The following is a 20,636-nucleotide window of genomic DNA, read 5'->3' on the forward strand; positions in this document are numbered from 1 at the left end:
TCTTGTTTCAAAACAATAAATGCATAAATCTAAGATAGCAATTTTCCTTTGTAAAATGACCTGATATATGGCATTATGCTCCTAACTGTCAGGGCACCTTCTTTCATGTGGTGGTTGCTTGTCTACTTAGCGTTTTTAACACCCAAGTGAAGACATTCATCGTCATTTGAAACCAACTATTCAGAGTTGAAAAGCTTGTATATTGTCCCATAGTATATTATCTTAACAAAAACTGAAGATAAATGTCATCCCACTAAATCTCAGAGCAAAAAACTATGCCGTGCACATGTTTATGTTTTTGGTAAGGTTGTTCTATATTAGTCGTTGGCATCTTGGGAGTCAGGTTGGGGTAATTAATGAGGGCTGGTGACCATCTTGGACAGAAGCCACTGGGAAAACAATGATAAGTGGTGGCTAGCGAGTTGTCCCCACCCCTGCTTCCCATCCTTCACTCCAATCATAATCTGTCTGAGGCGCCTGGGTGGCTCAGTCCCTTCAGCATCCGACTCTTGATTACAGCTCGGATCATGTTCTCAGGGTCGTGGGATCGAGCCCCACATTGGGCTCCATGCTCGGCACAGAGTCTGCTTCTCTCTCTCCCTCTTCTCCCCCTGCTCTCTCTCTCTCCCTCAAATAAATAAATAAATAAAATCTTTTTATAAATTCATAATCTCAGTCTCAGTTCTTGAGTCTACCCAGTGCACAATAGTTTGGATTCCATTATAACTGGGGTTGAAGGCACGTACCATGCTAACTTGTTCAGGGGGAAAAAAAGCAGTAACGGAACTTGATAGTAAGTAAAATATATTTATTTTTTTATTTTATAAACTTTCACATTTGCTGTTGTTCAGTAGTTGTTCTTACAAAACTAAACATATAAATCATCAGAAAATATCAGCATTTTGCTTTTACTATTACAGTGGTAAATGAGAACAGACTAGAAACACTTTTGACTTAAAAGGTGGGAAAGGATAAGATTATAAAATGCTGTGGCATTTCACTCTGAAATGGTATGTCACACATACAGTAATTCGTCCACATAAAAGCTGTCTGTGGAGGCAGAGAGGTGTAGCTATCTATTCCCATCTGATGGGATTACCCCGTGGGATCTAACACGGAAAATAAGGCTGAAGAAGAGGGGCAAAATGTTTCAACCACTGAGGATACCAGTCCCCTGCAGAATTTTAGGTTGGTAATATTTGTTTGCTTTTTTTTTTTGGACCAAAAAAAATTATAATTGTGTAATAAGGCACCCAAATTATTAGGGCTAATAATCACTGAAATAATAATAACCTGTGCTATTTTAACTACTATCAGCAATAGCCAATGTATCAATAACTCATTTTTCATTGCTATTTACTGTTATTATCTATTTTTATGTTATAATATTTTCCGTAGATAGTAAGAGTTTTCAAATAGCCACATTTGTGTTCTTACTGATTCACGTTGAATCTAGAACGTCTTGTCTGCCCATAAGCTTTCAGAGTCTCAGTTAGTTGATTAAACAGGACATATGAAATGCTTAAGCTGTTGACGTATTTGCATCGATGTTACGAAGGAGCTGTGACTTTATATTTATGCAGTTATGTTGTGTACCAAACCGTGCATACACACAGTCGTTGGGCACACAAGGTATTAATCAATGTTCTGGCCCTGAGTGAGGTTGCGGACTTCGGGGAGAAACAAGGCTGCAGGATCTGTGCAGAAGTGCATGCCCCCTCGGCCTGCCGGCGGTCACCTGTATCACCCTGGCAGAGGCCCTCCTGGGTGGCGAAGGCAGCCCGGCTCTCTCGCCAATTAAACCTTTGCTCTTTGCTTGGACTACGTCCAGAAACAACTCTGACAGGATCCTCATCTGCCAGGAAGCCGACTGCCCTCGATTTCACAGATGTCGCTGGAAATATATGACTGAGTTTTAAGGGGGTGAGTTTTAAGGGATGGGGGTTAAACCTGGTTTGACACGAACACAGGTTTAGTAAAAAAGATCCCTGAAGTCGTGGCTCCAAGCCATTCAGGAGGACTTGAGCAGGGAGATCAGCCCATGCTGGAGGCCTCAAGATGACACAGGAAATTCCTCTGCACGGGGAGCAGGTGGGGCATGTATTATTTCTTCCAGGCACTAAAGTGCAGGTCGCAGGGAAAGAAGAAATGGCATAAGGGGATGGGAGGTTGATAGCTACTTCTTTCTGTAGCCTAAAAGGAGTCATCAGATGATTTGCTGCTTTGAGTGTCATGGGCGGGGGGGGGGGGGGGGGGGGGACTACTTTATTCTCAGGAAAGCTTGGGAAGAAAACAATTTGTAAATTACCCATTCAGAGAGACAGTTTCCTCCCCTCAAACTGTACTGTTTTTACCCCTCTTCCAAGTTAATAGACTACAAACCGCACTTGGGTTTTCACTCGGTTACCCACAGCTTGAGATCTTAAAAATCCCTGGGGTAGAAGGGGTAGCTTTCCGCATTCCTGCGGGGACGGGAAATTGGGGCAGCATCCCCCTAAGGAAAGTTTTATAGGCTTATTTGGCAATGTGAAGTCCCGGAAAGTTGGACTCTGGAGAGGCTCTGTGAGCACAACAGTGGACTTCGCTCCAGCCACGCCCCAGGGCCAGATCGGAGGCTGTCCACATGGAGGGACAGAGCCTGGCATCCAGGGGCCACATGACAGGGCCCTGAGTTAAAACGTAGGCGAAGAGCGCTGGGAAGGCGGCCGTGCCCACCAGGCTGCCTCCCGTGGCCCCTGCCCCTCGCTGTTTCCCGTGGGGACGCGGAGCCCCCTCTATCAGGCCAAAATTCAGAAGGGCAAGTAATCCTTTCAAATGCCTAGAGCAAAACAGATAAGGAGTAAAAACCTGCGAATAACCATTTATTGTTTGTTTCTGTACAGCAGAAGCCTCTTTTTCTTACGGGTGTCACGGGCTTCCTATCCAGCAGCCCTTTGCTGGGGCCACGAACTGGACCCTCCAACAGGGGGACCGTGGTTCAAGCGAGGCCCCGCCTAGTCGGGTGGGGCTGCAGGTGTGTGCAAACCCGGTGTGCTTTTCCGATGGCTCCTTGAATCGCCAAGTTCAAATTTGAGTTCGGGGTCGAAGGAAACGGGAGAGATTTGGACACGGAAGGGAACGACACCCAGGCCTCGACCCCCCTGCCGGTAAGAAAATGTGTCCCTAAAATTTACTGTTTCCCTGGCTCTCTTGTCTCTGTTTCCTCTTGCGGAGTTGCCGCTGAAGCTGCAGCTTGTTGGTGAAGAACATCTGCCTCCAGCCTATGTCCTTGGCCAGGGCCCGCATGTCCGGCGTGATGGTGTCACAGGCAGACTGGACTACCTTCTCCCACAGCTCGTCAGACATGCACAGCTATGGGCGGGAAGAGCCAGGGGTCGTATGTCAGACACGGTTAAGTACAAGGCATCTACTCACTCGCATCATCGCTGCCCAATTCCCGTGGCCTGTGAGGCACCGGGGGAGACGCGATGTGCGCATGTGCACCACGACGCCCTCTTCCTAGAGGAAGGACCGGGGCACGAGCGCCTGGAGGACAAAGCAACACTGGATTCATGGCATAAACCAAGGCCCGATCTCACTGAAGGTGGAAAAGGCAAGATGGCTATAAATAGTACATATACAACATTGGGTTGGTTTGTTGTGTTTTTTTTTTTTTAAGATTTTATTTATTTATCTGTCAGAGAGAGAGAAAGAGAGAGAGAGAGCACACAAGCAGGGGAAGCTGCAGGCAGAGGGAGAGGCAGGCTTCCCCCCGCGCAGGGAGCCCGAGGCGGGACTCGTCCCCTGGGATCATGCCCTGAGCCGAAGGCAGACGTTTCACCGACTGAGCCGCCCAGGTGCCCCATATATAACGTTATACGGTTAATTTATATATGCATTATATTGTTCATTTCCAATGAACCACCTAACAGAGGCTGACAGTGTGGTCGACCTCCCTTCCATCCAGTGCTGCAGTAAATTCTCAGATGGGAGCATTGCTAACTCCTGCTAGGCTTGCCTCCATTTTATTTTATTTTATTTTATTATTTTATTTTATTTTATTATTACTATTTTTTTTTAAAGTGGGCTCCACGTGGGGCTTGAACTCTCAACCCTGTGATCAGGACCTGAGCTGTAACCAAGACTCGGTCACTTAACTGACTGCACCACCCAGGCGCCCCCTGATTTCCCTTTCATCAGTTCTAGTCAGTGGTCGTTATTCGTGAAAATCCAGAAGTGGAAAGACATAGGCACTGTGGGCAAGCAAGAAGGAGCCCAGAGTCCCGTTAGACCCGTAGTGCCCGAGCACACTGGCCTGGCTCCTCCCTTCTGCTCGAGCCCCTCTCAGACATGCCCCAGCTACCCGAAACCCCACAAAGTCTTCTCTTACAAGGAGGCAAAGAAAAGCAAGAAGTCTGTGGACCCCTCAAAGATCAATAACTCATGGAGCAAAGGCTAAGGGCAAGAAATTTTGTGTTCAGGACCACATTTATTTATTTATGTCTATTTATGTCATAAATTATTTATTACAGTCAAATAATCCGAAGCAATCTCATAATGGGATACAATGATGGAAGGGAAGGCATTCAGTCAATTTACACACAATGTTGCTGAAGAACCATGGTGTGCAAGGAAGGCAGATCCATGTCTAGAATAGGGCCAGGATCTGGGAAGGACAAATTGCTGCTTCCTCCATGATGAAGAGTCTGGTGTTACTCACCTGCCACCAAGTTACTGACTGGACCCCCCTGGAGTACAGCCTTCACTGGGGGCGCAGTATTAGCCTCTCCTGTGGCAGTAGCCCGATTTATCTTGATAGGAGGAGGCTACTGTCGAGGCCACACACAGGCCCCATCTTTGCCATGGGCCATTTTGTTTATGAGCCCAGCAAACAGGAGGGTGGCTGGGGAAACACGCTGACTGACATTCGCAGAGCATTTTACCCATCTAATTACTGAAAACCTCCTCTGCATTAAGTGCCTTTTGCTGAGCAGTCACATGGGACACAAATATTGTTATCCTCTGGCTTATGCTGAGAAGTCCATCCAAATACCTCTTCCCTAGGAATCATCACTAATCTCCAAATCTGGTTCTTTTCAAGACTTTGACCATCTAGCCCAAACAGTAGCCTTCGCCCAGGAGAAATCCAAAAACAGAACAGTTTTCCTACAAACAAATTCTTGTCTTTACTCTAAGGCCCTGGGGGACAAGCTGTATGTTTCCTCGGGAGGTGTGCTGCAGGTCTCAGCAAGGACCCAGACAGGCCCCCCTGCCATGTAGGCTGCAGACATTTAGAGCGTCATCGAATCTGCTGGCTCATGAGAAGCCAGTGGCACGGCTGCTTACAACACAATCCAGACCAGCAGCTGCACCCCACTCACCCCTGGCGGCTTTAGAGCTACGTGCAGAAGCACACTCAAATTGTATATGTACCTTGAAAACTAAAAAAGATCCACAAAGATCCATGGCCGCTTTCTTACGGTAGGAAGTAAATCTACGGCACGGGATCTTAGGTAATTTATTGAGATAGCAGGCCTCTCAATTTTTGCGCAGTTCGCCTCCACCTCCTTGGCATACACATATCTTGCCTGAGCATCCAAGGTATCTGCTACCTCCTGCTCATCAGCATGATGTCATCAACGTTGAGCAGCACATAGGAAGGTGACAGGATCAATAGATCTGTGATATATGACCCATAGCCAGAGAACCAACATAATCCTGATGCAAAATGAAGAAGGTATACTGTCATCCCCATCAGAGGAAAGCCAAATCTATTGTGGTGGTCTTATTGGAAAGTCCAGGAAGACATGAGGATGGTGTGTGACAGGGTGGTGGCAAGGGAGGAGGTGAGAGATGGCCAGGCTGTAGATATATTTTGAAGGCGGATCTCCTAAGACTTGTGAATGAATTAGAGGAGAAGTAAGAAGAAAGGGAAGAATTAATGATGAGCTTTTTGGCTTGAGCAGCTGGGTGAATGGTGTTGCCAATGACTGAGAAAATAAGATTGGGAGAAGCAGAATTGGTCAATAGGTATGTGGCGGGGGGGGTGGGGGGACTATCTAGAGGTCTGGTTTTGACACATTAAATCTGCGATGTCTACCCTACATCTAGGTGGGAGTGTTGAGCATGCAATTGGACTTAAAAGTAAGGAGCTCAAGGGGGCAACCTGGCCTGAAAACATAGGTTTGAAAATTATCAGTGTGTAAATACTGTTTAAAGCTCTGGGATTGGAGACTATCAGCAGATGTGACTGCAGAGAGAGAAAATGCCCAGGGAAGAGCTCTAGGACATTCCAACAAGAAAGCAGTCAGAACGTACTGCATGGAGCCCTGGGTGTCATACAAAAACAATGAATAGCGGATCATTACATCAAAAACTAATGATGTCTTGTATGGTGACTAATATAACATAATAAAATTAAACTAAAAAAAAAGAAAGAAAGAAAGCAGTCAGAAAATAAAAAAAGTTTCCAGCAAGGGAGACTGAGAATAAAGAAGAAAACCCAGACCGCAATCCAAGGTCTCAGAGGCTGCGGAAAAGACAGGAATGTAAAACTGGTGTTTTCGCAAGATTGTGTGCAAATGGCAACCTTAACAAGAGGTTTTGATGGCACAGTGGGGACTGAATGCCTGGCTAGCGCTGAGCCCGAGAAAGGACAGGAGAAGAGGAAGTGGATATAGCAAGTACAGTCACTCTTCTGAGGGAATTTTGCTTGAAGAGCTGAATGGGGAATCGGGTCAAGGCCTTTTGTTTGTTTGTTTTTAAAATTTATGTGCCGATGGAAATGATCCAGTAGAGGGGGTAAAACTAGTGACAGGGACAGCTGCACGAGCAAAGTAGCGGAACAGAGGAGCTGAAATGCACTGGTGGAAGTGTGACCACGGGTAATGAGGAGAACTTCTTACTGGGACAGGAAGTTCACAGGGTCGATGGGCAGAGGGATGAGGTGCCAGTAGAAGAGGGGAAGGGACAATGGAACAGTCCTCTGGGTACCGCTTCGGACGAGATCGCGCGCGTTCAGGGTGCTATGGCCGTAGACTGGGGACTGCTTCGGATTCCTCCGCGAAATGAGGCCACAACATCAGCTAAGAGTGAGGAAGAAGGAGACTTCAGGAGAGAGAAGAGAGTGTAACATAGACATCTTGGAGGGCAAAGGAGAGTAAGAAACTCCGTTTCTAAGATAAAAGGTATTTTATGTATAATGCCGTCTTTGGTTCTGAGTCAGTTCTTAATGCCAGACACATGTTCAAAAAATATGGTCCCAAGAAACACGGAGAAAGAAGAGAAGTGAAAGGATGAAGGTCTCTTGTTTCCACTGTTGAAGATGTGAAGGCAGGGCACTGTGTTCAAGACGGCACACTATTATGGTCCTGCCTACGGACATATGGATCTTGATGTGTGCCCTGCTCCATTCTGGATATCCGGTTTGTCACAGAGCCAGCGGTGCTCAGCAAATATTGCATCTGTTCGCCACCCCCGCCCCACTATTTCCCGGCCCTCTGCAGTCAAGGGGGGCTGCAAAAGTAGTTCTGGTCGAAGGGCTAGGAGTAGAAGTGCTATATCCAAGCCCAGGATGTGAACCTCCAGCTGTCTCTTCCCTGCCACAGTGTCTGAGGAGACTGCGCATTCCAGATGGTGCAGTACAAGATGGCGGCATCTCCGGTCCCAGATGGCCCACTGAGCATCCAGCCCCGGCCAGCGGGAGGTCAGGAGAGCAGTAGCCTTCACCCTCTAACCTGTGGCCTTAGACATAGTGTGAATAGCACCACATCGAAGGGTTGATGCCCCGAACGTTTCAGAGAGCATGGTGGGTGAGGAAGCCCAGTGGCCTCCCTTGTCTCTGGGAGGAAGGCCTAAGCGATTACAGCCCCCTCCCCCAACACCCACAATGTAATGTGTGTGTAACCGGAGCTGGTGTCTGCTCCGGCCCTGGACACAGTCCTGCTCTGCCTGTTGCCACCGCCATCTCTACCTGTCCCTCACAAGCTGCGCCCGACCCCGAGTACCAGGATTGGAATCCAACCCAGCATTCAACAGCTGTCTAAAGGGGAAGCATGGGTGCCCCTGATTTCTGTCCACCGACCGTGGGCCACCATTTCAGCCCACGTGGCGCACAGCCCGCCACCTACTTCCCTCCCTGCCCCCAGCCCCAGGCAGCCAAGCATTCCCACTAGTACCCCTCCCCCGCCCCCAGGGCCTGGCCTTGGCTCTGTCCTGCCTTGCTCCCCTGCATCCTAACTTCCTTCTGAGGAGCGGGGAAACATGTCAGCATCATCTCTATTTCAGGACACCATTACTGCTCAATTTTGAGCAGAAAGCAGCCAGGACTTTTTACTTTTGCACTTTCCTATATTTTTATGCTACTCTAAAAGTACTCTAATAAGGGAAAAGAAGGAATTACAAATAGAAATGAATAGTCTAAGAAGGCATAATCACTTAAGATCCTTTCTGCAGAAATATCAAAGCAAAAAGTATTACACATACACATAATGGATACTATGACACAGCAACACTGAATCTTCCGATATTGACAGCTCACCAAACATTCTGATATCAATCAAATCATTTGTTACCTTCAACAGTCCTTCAAGGTCTAATTTCTCTACTCGGATCACAACATATTCTAAATATAAGCAACAAAGGGCAACTCTTTGAAAGTGTCTTAATATTGAAAAATTAAATGGATCTTCCGATCCTCCTTTAAAAGATTTGAACTCTAACACCACGGTAGATGACTACCGCATTACCGGCACAATACATTTCAGGATATCAGTGTGTCTCATATAATGAAGATTCTTGAAGAAAACTATGAGATTTGGAGGGAAAGAAAAAAATTCTCAAAAGAGAGCTGAAATTCCCACCAGTGTAACTTCATTTGTGACTCATATTTTATACTGGAAATATTTACAGTTTGTTTTATATTATAAATTGGTCTACATAATACCCCCATTTAAGACGCCCAAACCCTGGGGCTCTTTGCTTGGTAGACGCCAGGCTGAGAAACACAAGGTATACATCCTGACTATGGTTCCAGTTATTTGATCCAAGGCACAGCTAATCGTGGACTTAGCTCCCCCTCGTGGTGGTGCATGAACTTAACACACATGATGCTGTTTAAAAGTTTAAAGGGATCCTAGGGCTTATCCACTTAAGACCTCTCCTTTTACAAATGGGGAAATTAAGGGTCTGAAAGAATAAGGGTGGGGCACCTGGGTGGCTCACTCAGTTGGGCATATGCTTTCGGCTCAGGTCATGATCTCGGGGTCCTGGGATCGAGCCCCTTGTCGGACTCCCTGCTCAGCGGGGAGTCTGCTTCTCCCTCTGCCTCTTCTTCTGTGCTCTCTCTCACTCTCTCTCTCAAATAAATTTAAAAAAATCTTAAAAAAAAAAAAAAAGAATAAGAGTGCTGCCCAAGGCTCCTAGTGGGGAGTGGCTGATCGAAGAACAGAACTCTGTCTTTGTCTGATTTAAACACCTCCCAATGCCTGTACACAGTGAAGGTAGGAAAACACCCCACCACCACCACCACCACCACCACCCCCCAAGCTTCCAGCCTTTTCGAATCTCTTGAGACCTTTTATCTGTACCATTTTAATATCAAATTCTTGGGCAGGATTCAGAATTGGGTTGCTGTAAATACAAGCAAACACATCAAGAGCAGAGATGCTGGATCCACCTCAGACCTGCCCACCTACCAGGGTGTGGGCCTCGAATCTCTATTTTCACCTGCTCCCCAGGTGCTTCGCCTACTTGGCCAGTCTTGGGAATCATGGTCATAGGGAGTTTGTAGCTGTTCCTGAGTCATGACCAAGATGAATATGTTTATATACCAGTCACCATAGTCTTGCCCTGTCTGGGCTTCAACCTTTCATCTAGCTGCTGAGGTTCTTTGGGTCTACTCGGCTGTAGTTTGCTGAAAAAGGATAGCATCAAGGCCTGGTGCCACCTGGGCCAAGCCAGCATGCCCCCAAGCAGGTTCCTAGCAGCATTACCCAGCATGAGTTTGCAGCAATCCCAGGGCTGGCTCTCAGGCGGCCTTTCTCGTATACCATGACATGGGATTCACCTTTCAGGGGTGTGCTCATATTAGCCAAGCTCCCAGAGGATGCCTCTTTGTTGTTCACCCTGAGAAATACAACCACCCAGCAACCAGGCTTTCGGATGCTCATCCATGGAGGCGCTGTGGTTGGGTCAACATGGAATCAGAGCAAGAGCAGATGGTGGGAGTTAAGAGAAGTGGGTCGAGGGCGCCTGGGTGGCTTAGTCAATTAAGCGTCTGCCTTCGGCTCAGGTCATGATCCCAGGGTCCTGGAATCGAGCCCCATGTCGGGCTCCCTGCTTCGAAGGGAGTCTGCTTCTCCCTCTCCTTCTGCCCCTCCCCCGGCCTGTGTACTCTCTCTTTCTCTCCCCCAAATAAATAAATAAAATCTTTAAAAAAAAAAAAAAAGAGGTGGGTCAGAAGCAGGGCATTCCTGGGGAAGGTAAGAATATTAGCAAATGCCAAAGGCCCAAGAGAGCCTACCCAGCACATGAGAGATGGCCAGGAGAAAAGTCAGCAGAAAATCCTGGAAACAAAGATGGGTCAGGAAGTGAAAGGCCTGAAACAGGCCCTTTAGATGTGACAATGAAGGGGTTCCTGTGAATGAGGCCAGGGATATTTAGTTATATTTCTGAGGCATGGACAGAGGGGGGAAAAGGGAGATGAGGTAGGTTGAGAGTAGACTAGTGGCTTTGGGAATTTAGGATGTCATAAGACCATTGAAATTTTTAGAAATCCAATAAAACAAAAATTAAGAACCAAAATAAGGTTACTAACTTTTTAAATTTTTCCAAGTAAGGATAATTGGTTAAAATGATCATGTTTTAAGGCCATTATTTCATAAAAGAAGGGACATTTTGGGGTGCCTGGGTGGCTCAGTCAGTTAAGCATCTGCCTTCGGCTCAGGTCATGATCCTGGAGTCCAGATTAAGTCCCGCATCAGGCTCCCTGCTCATCAGGGAGTCTGTTTCTCCCTCGGTCCCTCACCCTGCTCTCGTGCTCTCTCTCAATCTCTAATAAATAAATAAAATCTTTAAAAAAAAAAAAAAAGGACATTTTAAATCTCCAAAATAGGAAGGCCTAACCTCCAATAAAGGATGATCATTTATAGGCTGGCTCAGTCGGTAGAGAATGAGACCCTTGATCACAGGGTCGTGAGTTCAAGCCCCACATTGGACGTGGAGCCTACTAGTAAAAAAAAAAAAAAAGATCATTTAAATGGAATAAATTTGGCTTGATAACAAACTCTTCATATATCATTTACTTACTGTTCTCATTTCATCATGGATTATAAAATCTTGCTCCCATTGATAATGCTAGAGGGTGAACTGCCCTGTAAACTTTTGTTTTGTTTTGTTTTGTTTTCCCAGGGAGAAAAGGAAAGAGATTGGCTGCAAATAGAGTCAAGAGTTTTTGGGTTCTTAAGGATGAGGCTGATTTGAGAAAATTTCCAAGAGGAAAAAACAAATGAAAGAAAGATTTAAAAATAGGAACTAAATGCAATATAGTATCCCAGACTGGATCCTGAAACAGCAAAAGGACATTAGTGGAAAAACTGATGAACTATGAATAAAGTCTGTGGCTTAGTTAATAGTATTATATCAGTATCAGCTGCTGAGGTTTGATAAATGTCCCCGGTTATATAAGATGTTGGTGTTAGGGAAAGCTCGTGAAGGGTATATGCAACCTGTATTATCTTTGCAACACTTACAAATCTAAAATTATTTGTAGGGGCACCTGGATGGCTCAGTCAGTGAAGCATCTGCCTTCGGTTCATGATCTCAGGGTCCTGGGATCGAGCCCCTCGTCGGGCTCAGTGGGGAGTCTGCTTCTCCCTCTGCCTCTGCCGTTACCCCATCCCCTTGTTCTCTCTCTCTCTCAAATAAATAAATAAAATCTTTTTTAAAAAATAAGATAAAATTATTTATAAACAAAAAGGTTTTTAGGGCCGCTTGGTGGCTCTGACTCTTGATCTCAGCTCAGGTCTTCATCTCAGGGTCGTGAGTTCAAGCCTCGAGTTGGGCTCCACAAGGGGCGTGGAGCCTACTTTAAAAAAAAAAAAGGTTTTTTAAAAACAATAACAACACAGAAGAGAAAGGAGATAAGTGGCAGACTAAAGTCCCTTGGGTCAGACCTTGGAGCCAGGTGGCAGGCGGCACTGGCCTGCAGAGGAGAACACCTCCCTCCCTGAGGTCAGAGGAAAGGATTAGACATGGACACAAATAATTTGCTAATAAATTTGCCTGCAGAAATTTGAAATGGAAGCTTTTTTCTTTTCATTAATAAGGAAGTAAATAGCAGGACAAAGCAGAAAATAATGTATAAATGCAGGTGAAAACTAAGTAAATGGTATGCAGATAAAATGTAGACTGAAGACAGAAATGAGTGGTTACTGTTACGTGGAGAGATAAAAGGCAGCAGCCCTGGACCATTCTCCATCTTCAAAAAATTCTGCTCTGCAAGGATACTGAGAGCTGAAATCAGCAACCTAGAAAAGGCTTACTTTAGAACAGCAGGTAAAGTACGGAGGATATTTCCAAGACAGCATTGAAATAATGGCAGGACGCTAAGAGGAGTCATCAAGATGGGAAGGGAGCAACACCTGGAGAGAAGACAGTTGCTCAGTGTAAGGAATAAATTGCACAAGACACTGCAGTTGCTGCCATTCTCTGTCAAATCCTTCCATTTCATTTCGGGAACAAGCGCAGGCCCTAGCAGAAGCTTTCAATAGATCCCCACTAGTATATTCATGTATTTAAAATTCCTTTTCATTGAACGTATGAATAATCAGATTCTTATCAGCAGCAAATCTTAACTTTAATACATATGTTAATGGCAAAAAAATGTACAGAGATTACTCATAATACTTGCTTCTGTCTCTCCATTTTTAGGGGGAAAACTAAGTAAAAACATATGGCTTTATTCTCAAAGATATGAAATAATATAGATTATATTATTTAAAACTAATATATATCAAGAAATATGATGGCATTATTGTGAAAAAAATGTTGACTTTTTAGATAATAAGACTATGAACTGGGGCGCCTGGCTGGCTCCATCGGCAGAGCACGCAACTCTTGATCTTACGGGGTCCTGAGTTCAAGCCCCACGATGGGTGTGGAGCCTACTTAAAAATAAATAAATAAATAAATATAAATACAAAGAGATGGGTGAATACTGTCTTCTTTTATTTAAAGATTTATTTATTTATTTTTAGAGAGAGAGAGATCTCACGTGTGGGGGGCGGAGCAGCAGAGGGAGAGGGAGAGAGAGAAACCCAAGCAGACTTTGCACTGAGGGCAGACCCCAGTGCAGGGCTCAATCTCATGACCCTGAGATCACGACTTGTGCTAAAACCAAGAGTCAGATGCTTAACTGACTGTGCCACCCAGGCGCCTCATGAATACTGTCTTTAAAGAAAAAAAAGAGATTATGATTAAAATCATCTTGGGAAATATTGCATGCTCCTTTTTTTAAAGATATTATTTATTATTTGACAGAGAGAGAACACGCGTAGAGGGAGAAGCAGACTCCCGGGGAGCAGGGAGCCCGATGTGGGACTCGATCCCAGGACCTGACCTGAGCTGAAGGCAGACGCTTAACCGACTGAGCCACCCAGGCGTCCCTACTGCATGCTCTTTTATAAATGGACATTGCCCCAGTAAATTACAACTAAATACCAGGTTAGGTTTCTTCTGTTTCAAACAAACTCCAACTCTGATTAACTTAAGCCAAAAAAGGATTTAATGGAAGTGTGTTTAGGAATAACTAAAAGGGCAGGAACCAAGGCACCTTCCAGGATGCAAGGAGAAGAACCAATAATGGTTGCCACAAGACCCTGACATTGGGCAAAATTAGCACCAAGTGTGTCTTCCGATGGCATCATTCTGCTGAGGATTCAAAGTAGTGAGAGACAGTCCATTCTGTCAGCCTGGGGCATGGAAGACAGGGCACTATGATGAACAATTCCCCAAAACCACCCACATTGTGAATAGATAATTCTACAAAGGGCTGTTAATGGAAGAAAGGGAGATGGATAGAAGACTCACTACTCACTGTCTTCTTTCATGTGGCCATGCCTCTGCCGGAATCGTTGCCTGGACTTAGAATGCCCCTTGACCTGAAATACCCCTAGTCTTCCAGACCACCTGGTGAGCTCTTATTTTCCCTTGAAACCCCAGATAAAGTAATCCCTTCTGTGAAGACTGGCAGAGGAAATCACTTTGTACTGTCTTTGTACCTCATACACACATCCCTTGTTGAACTCCTCACATTATATTGTAATAATCTGTATCTGTTAGGGTCTCTCCTATTAAACTGTAAGTTTCTTGAGGGCAAGAATAATGTCTTTTCATGTCTGCTACCTCTGTGCCTAAAACAGGGCTCATGATCAAGTAAGTATTCAACAAATGCTTGCTGAAATGAATGCAAACAATAAACCACCATGTGAAAGAAAGCAAGAAAGCAAGCAAGCAAGCAAGCAAGCAAGAAAGAAAAGACTTTGAGGAAGCACAAAAAAAACCCTGCATAGACATAAAATAATTATGTTACCTGTGCAAATCTGCGTGATGTTTGAGAAAGCCTGGCAATATCTTCAAGATTCAGATAAGAAATGATATTCAGGAGCAAATTGTCTGAGAGCTGTTCAAGGAAGTCAAATTTACCTTCACATAAATTGAAGACATAGTCTAATATTCTTGCACCAAATATTAAGGCAATTTGAACTGTAATTCAAAGAAACCAACAAACCAACAGGTTATCATGTGGAGTCAGGTAAAAACCATGATCTTTATCAGTAAGACGTGCTATAGGGCATTCTTCCCCAGGGAGTAATGTTGGCTTCTGCTGAGTTATCCCCACCTTCACCAAGCTGCCTTTGGGACCAGTGACATACGTTTGTGAGACATTTGTTTCCAAGTGCTGTCCCTGCCATGAGATCGGCACCTTTGAGGGACACTCACTGTTTAACGCAGTGATGAACTACATCCCCTTGATCTCATCAGCACCAAATCCCAGTCCAGACAACTGACTTGACTAGTTCTTAGCTCCATCCTCACCATCACCCCTGAATGGGCAAAGATGCTAGTCCATGTGGGTTTTCTACCATCCTTCCTCTCCCCAGATTAGTCTGAAACATATTCATATCTCTTAATTTTAGTTGATTTTTGTTCTCATTGTTATATGTTGTTTCTCCACCAAACTTTCTTCTTTCCTCTTTACCTTCTTTCTTTCTTTTTTAAAGATTTTATTTATTTATTTGATAGAGCACAAGCAGGGGGAGGGCAGGCAGAGGCAGAGGGAGAAGCAGGCCCCCTGCTGAGCAGGGAGCCCGATGTGGGACTCACTCCCAGGACCCCGGGATCAAGACCTGAGCCGAAGGCAGTTGCTTAACCAACTGAGCCACCCAGGCGCCCCTCTTAACCTTCTTTCATCCCTATCTTTACATAATGGGAAAAAAAAAATAGAAAGAGGCAAAGAGGAAAACAAGTGGATATTTCATGAGAATCATGTTAACTTTTTGCCTAATATTTTGTACAATTTTTCAGTTATTTCCAAATTAGAAAATAGTTCAAAAAGAATCAACCAATTATAATGATCTAAACATTTTCAATGCAAGAAAGTAATAGCTTATCTTTTTTTAACCCAGTTACCTAAAAAAAAAAAAGAAAAGAAAAGAAAAGGCTAATAAGTAGGAAAACATGTGTGGAAGGATACATATTCAAATTTTAACAGTGGTTAAATCTGGGCAGTGACTTTCATTTTCTTCCTTTTGTTCATCTGTATTTTCTCTTTTTTCTACAATATACCTATATTACCAGTGTAATTTTTTTAAATCTAGGAAGGAAGGAAGGGAGGGAGGAAAGGAGGGAGGGAGGGAGGAAAAGGGGAACGGAGGGAGTGAGGGAGGGTTGAAGGAAGGAAGGGAAGCCTGCTACCTCCTCATACAAGAGAGGAAGACAGGGTAATGATGGAGTAAGCATGTGGATTCCAGTGATTCCAAAGCTGGGGACTTTTTTGGTTTCTTGAAGCTCATTTTTTTTCCCTTCTGATTCTGAAAGCACCACTATAACTAGCCTTTCTAGAGGCCTGTTCTTAGAGGAGAGAGAGTTCTCTACTCTACAGGGACTAAATACCCAAGATTTGGGGACCACCTTCCTTCCTCAGCCTGAGCATTCTTTCCGGAGCAAGTAGGATGGAACTGTCAGGAACCCTGGGCTCCATGCAGAAGTCAGTAGAACCGAGATTCGACGGGTTGATGGGTCTCTGATTTCAGAATGGATGTAAGGTGAGAGCTATCTTTATGTCAAACTCCAATTGTGCAATGTAGAAGAGCCAGGTATATAAGATTGCTCTCCAAAATGGGTTAGTCCAGCATTCCAAAGGCATTAAGGGTTTTAGTGGCTTCTGAATTCTGAGAGCTTCCAATTCAAAGCACTTCTAAAGTCCAAGGGCTTTCCAGAGGGAAAAAATACCCTTGTCAAAAGTTTAACTCTAAAGGATAGGTTTCGTGGAGGGACGCCTGGGTGGCTCAGTTGGTTAAGCATCAGCCTTCGGCTCAGGTCATGATCCCAGGGTCCTGGAATCGAGTCCCACATCAGGCTCCCTGCTCCGCAGGAAGCCTGCTTTTCCCTCTCCCACTCCCCCTGCTTGTGTTCCCTCTCTCAGTGTCTCTCTCTCTGTCAAATAAATAAATAAAATCTTAAAAAAATAAATAAATAAAAATAAATAAACTACTATATCCCAAACAAAATACACAGAGCAAACACTGACAGAATTATGAAGAAAAAATGATAACCCTCCACTGCAGTGGGCGATTTTATAACCCTTCTATCAATACTCATTACATCACACAGAAGTGAAATTATAGAATATTTGAGTAACACTTTTAAAAAGAGTTATTAAAAAAAAGTTATTCAATGGACATTGTTGTAGAAAGACAAAGATCTAATATTAGTAAGTTATGCACCCAGATAAAAAAAAAATGGTTACCTCCCTCAGAAGAAAATATAAAGATAAGAGCAAATATTAATAAAATAGAAAAGAAACAATGGAGTTGATCAGGGAAACAGAAGGGTTGATTTTTAAAAAGATTAATAAAATAGATAAACTTCCAAGAACAAATAAGAAAAAAAGGACAAAAGCATAACTCAGTCCTACAAGGAATAAAAAAAAGAATATAACTACAACAGGGACTTACAAAAATTGTTACACTGGGGCGCCTGGGTGGCTCAGTCGGTTAAGCGTCTGCCTTCGCCTCAGGTCATGCCCTGCTCGGCGGTGAGTCTGCTTCTCCCTCTGCCCCTCACCTTTTTCCTTTTTTTTTTTTTTAAGATTTTTTTTTATTTATTCACGAGAGACAGAGAGAGAGAGAGAGAGGGAGAGAGAGAGAGAGAGAAGCAGAGGGAGAAGCAGGCTCCCAAGGAGCAGGGAGCCCGATGTGGGACTTGATCCCAGGACCCTGGGATCATGACCTGAGCCGAAGGCAGACGCTTGACCATCTGAGCCACCCAGGCGCCCATCTCTGCCCCTCACCTTGCTCGTGTTCTCTGTCTCTCTCAAATAAATAAAATCTTTAAAAAAAAATTGTTATGCTAACTAACTTAAAATTAGACCTATTGGACAATCCTTCAGAAATATAGAACTTATCAGTTCTGACTCAAGAAGAAAAAGAAAACCTGAGAGATTATAACCAGTAAATAAATTGAATCCACTGATCGGATCAAAAAGGAAAACCTCAGGTAAAGCTTCAGATTTTCACTGCTTTACAGGTGAACTTTATAAACTCTTAGAGAACAGACAAGCCATATTTTATGCAATTTGTTCCAAAAAATAGAAACAGAAGGAAACTTCCAAATTAAATTATGAGGCTGCTCAAACTAGCAATGATGGTAGGCAAAAGCAAAGGTGCATGTGAAAAATCACTTAGGAATGGACACAGCTGGGGCGCCCGGGTGGCTCAGTCGTTAAGCGTCTGCCTTCAGCTCGGATCATGGTCCCAGGGTCCTGGATCGAGCCCCACATTGGGCTCCCTGCTCGGCGGGGAGCCTGCTTCTCCCTCTCCCACTCCCCCTGCTTGTGTTCCCTCTCTCGCTGTGTCTCTCTCTGTCAAATAGATAAAATCTTAAAAAAAAAAAAAAGGAATGTACATGGCACACATTCTAAATATAATGTTAGGAAATTGAATCTATCAAAATATCAAAAACATAGATAAATTGTGACCACTACAGTTAATCCTGAGATAATCCAAGGATGGAATAACTTTGGAAGACTATTTAATAAAGTTTGCCATATTAACAAATAGGGGGAAAAATGATCATCTCAAAAATATAGGAATATTATTTCATAAAATTCTAACACCTATTTATGAATAAAAACTCTTAGAAAATTGATAATAAAAGGGAACTTTTTTAAATCTTTTTTATTGTTATGTTAATCACCATACATTACATCATTAGTTTTTGATGTAGTGTTCCATGATTCATTGTTTGTGCATAACACCCAGTGCTCCACGCAGAATGTGCCCTCTTTAATACCCATCACCAGGCTAACCCATCCCCCCACCCCCCTCCCGTCTAGAACCCTCAGTTAGTTTTTCAGAGTCCATCGTCTCTCATGGTTTGTCTCCCCCTCCGACTTACTCCCCTTCATTCTTCCCCTCCTGCTATCTTCTTCTTTTTCTTTTTAACATATATTGCATTATTTGTTTCAGAAGTACAGATCTGTGATTCAACAGTCTTGCACAATTCACAGTGCTCACCATAGCACATACCCTCCCCAGTGTCTATCACCCAGCCACCCCATCCCTCCCATCCCCCAACACTCCAGCAACCCTCAGTTTGTTTCCTGAGATTAAGAATTCCTCATATCAGTGAGGTCATATGATACATGTCTTTCTCTGATTGTCTTATTTCACTCAGCATAACACCCTCCAGTTCCATCCACGTCATTGCAAATGGCAAGATCTCATTCCTTTTGATGGCTGCCTAATATTCCATTGTGTATATATACCACATCTTCTTTATCCATTCATCTGTCGATGGACATCTTGGCTCTTTCCACAGTTTGGCTATTGTGGACATGGCTGCTATAAACATTGGGGTGCACGTACCTAAAAGGGAACTTTTTTAACCTGATTATCTGATATAGGCTAGTTACCAGAATCCTAATAACAGTAGCAATAATAATAACAATAACAAGGCACCTAGCTGTCTCAGTCAGTAGAGCATGTGACTCTGGGTCTCAGGGTCATGGGGTCAAGCCCCATGTTGGGTGTAGAGCTTACTTAATAATAATAATAATAACAACAGTAGCCAATATTTGCCAGGTATAGCTCTAATATATATGTACACACACACACACATAGTGCATATAAATCATATATATAATCATTTGGTTCTCACAATAATTCTATGAGATGGGTACTATTATTATTCCCCTCTTAAAGAGAGAAAGATGATAAATAGGGTAAGTGGCTTGCCCAAAGTCACACAGTGAGAACCAGGATTGAACCAAGCAGTATGCTCCACTGTGCCTCTCCTAACCATGATGGTGGATGACCTTTCATGTCAGGCATGATTAGAATGCCCACTCTCATCACCGTTTCTACTCAGCATTGTTTTAGAGATCAAAAAATAAGTAAGTAAAAGACATAAAAATACATTGGGGTTAGAAAGCAAGGACAAACTGTCAATATTGCAGATGATCTAAATATCAACATATGAAAGTCAAGAAATTGTACTGAAAAATGATCAGCATCACTTCTCTATACACCAGCAACAATTCAAAGTGATGACTTAATAGGCATTTGTCTTTTGACCCAGTAATCTCACAAACATATATTGACCAAATATGAAATGACCCATGCACAAGGTTATTCATTTTGGCATTATTTGTATTACCACAAAATTGGAAAGAATCCAAATTTTCATCACTGGGATTTTCTGGTGCGTTCACACAAAGAAATACTATGCACTTCTGGAAAAAAAAAAGAAGGAGGAGGAGGAAGAGGAAGATCTTTAAAGACATGAAGTGATCTCCAGGATCTACTGGTGGAAAAGTAAGCTGTGAACAGTAGGGATAGAACTCTACCATTTGTATAAGGGGTGAGGGAATACAAATATATATATACGAGTTTGTTTATATGGCAGAGAGAATCACTGAAAGGGCACCTAACAAATACAAGTGCTTAGCCCAGGGCAAGGGAAGGAAAGGGTGGAGCAGACTGGGATGAAACCAAGCCTCTGAATGTACATTGTTTTACAGTTTTGAATTTGGAAACACACAAGTTTTATATAATCTTAAAATTGAATTTTAATCTCTTTAAATTTTACTCTTTATAACTTAGAGGCACCAGGTGGCTCAGTCGCTTAAGCATTCAACTCTTGATTTCGGTTCAGGTCATGATCTCAGGGTCCGGAGATTGAGCCCTGTGTTGGGCTCTATACTCAGTGCAGAGTCTGCTTGAGATTCTCTCTCTCCCTCTGCCCCTCCCCTGCTCTCTCTAAATAAATAAATAAATAAGATCTTAAAAAAAAAACTTAGCATTAAAATTATTTTTTTTACATGATTCTATTCTTAGTTACAAAATAATCATAAAGTACCTGGGAAGAATTTGAGT

General features: G+C 43.7%; 1 protein-coding gene across 1 annotated transcript in view; it reads right to left on the bottom strand.

Annotated features, from left to right (window-relative positions):
* Window positions 1-817: 817 nt before the first annotated feature.
* The window catches only part of FBXO36 (F-box protein 36), an 88,614-nt gene continuing 68,795 nt past the window's right edge, over window positions 818-20,636 (bottom strand). Inside the window, exons 3-4 of the mRNA XM_025890368.2 lie at window positions 14,570-14,742; window positions 818-3,351 (exon numbers count right to left, since the gene is read on the bottom strand). Of these exons, the coding sequence (XP_025746153.1) occupies window positions 3,163-3,351; window positions 14,570-14,742 (362 nt within the window). The 3' untranslated portion in view covers window positions 818-3,162. The remainder of the gene's footprint in view (window positions 3,352-14,569; window positions 14,743-20,636) is intronic.

The sequence above is a fragment of the Callorhinus ursinus genome, unplaced genomic scaffold (assembly GCF_003265705.2).
Source record: "Callorhinus ursinus isolate GAN/ISIS: 27379988/994484 unplaced genomic scaffold, GSC_fseal_2.0 scaffold2, whole genome shotgun sequence".
NCBI classification, from domain to species: Eukaryota; Metazoa; Chordata; class Mammalia; order Carnivora; family Otariidae; genus Callorhinus; species Callorhinus ursinus.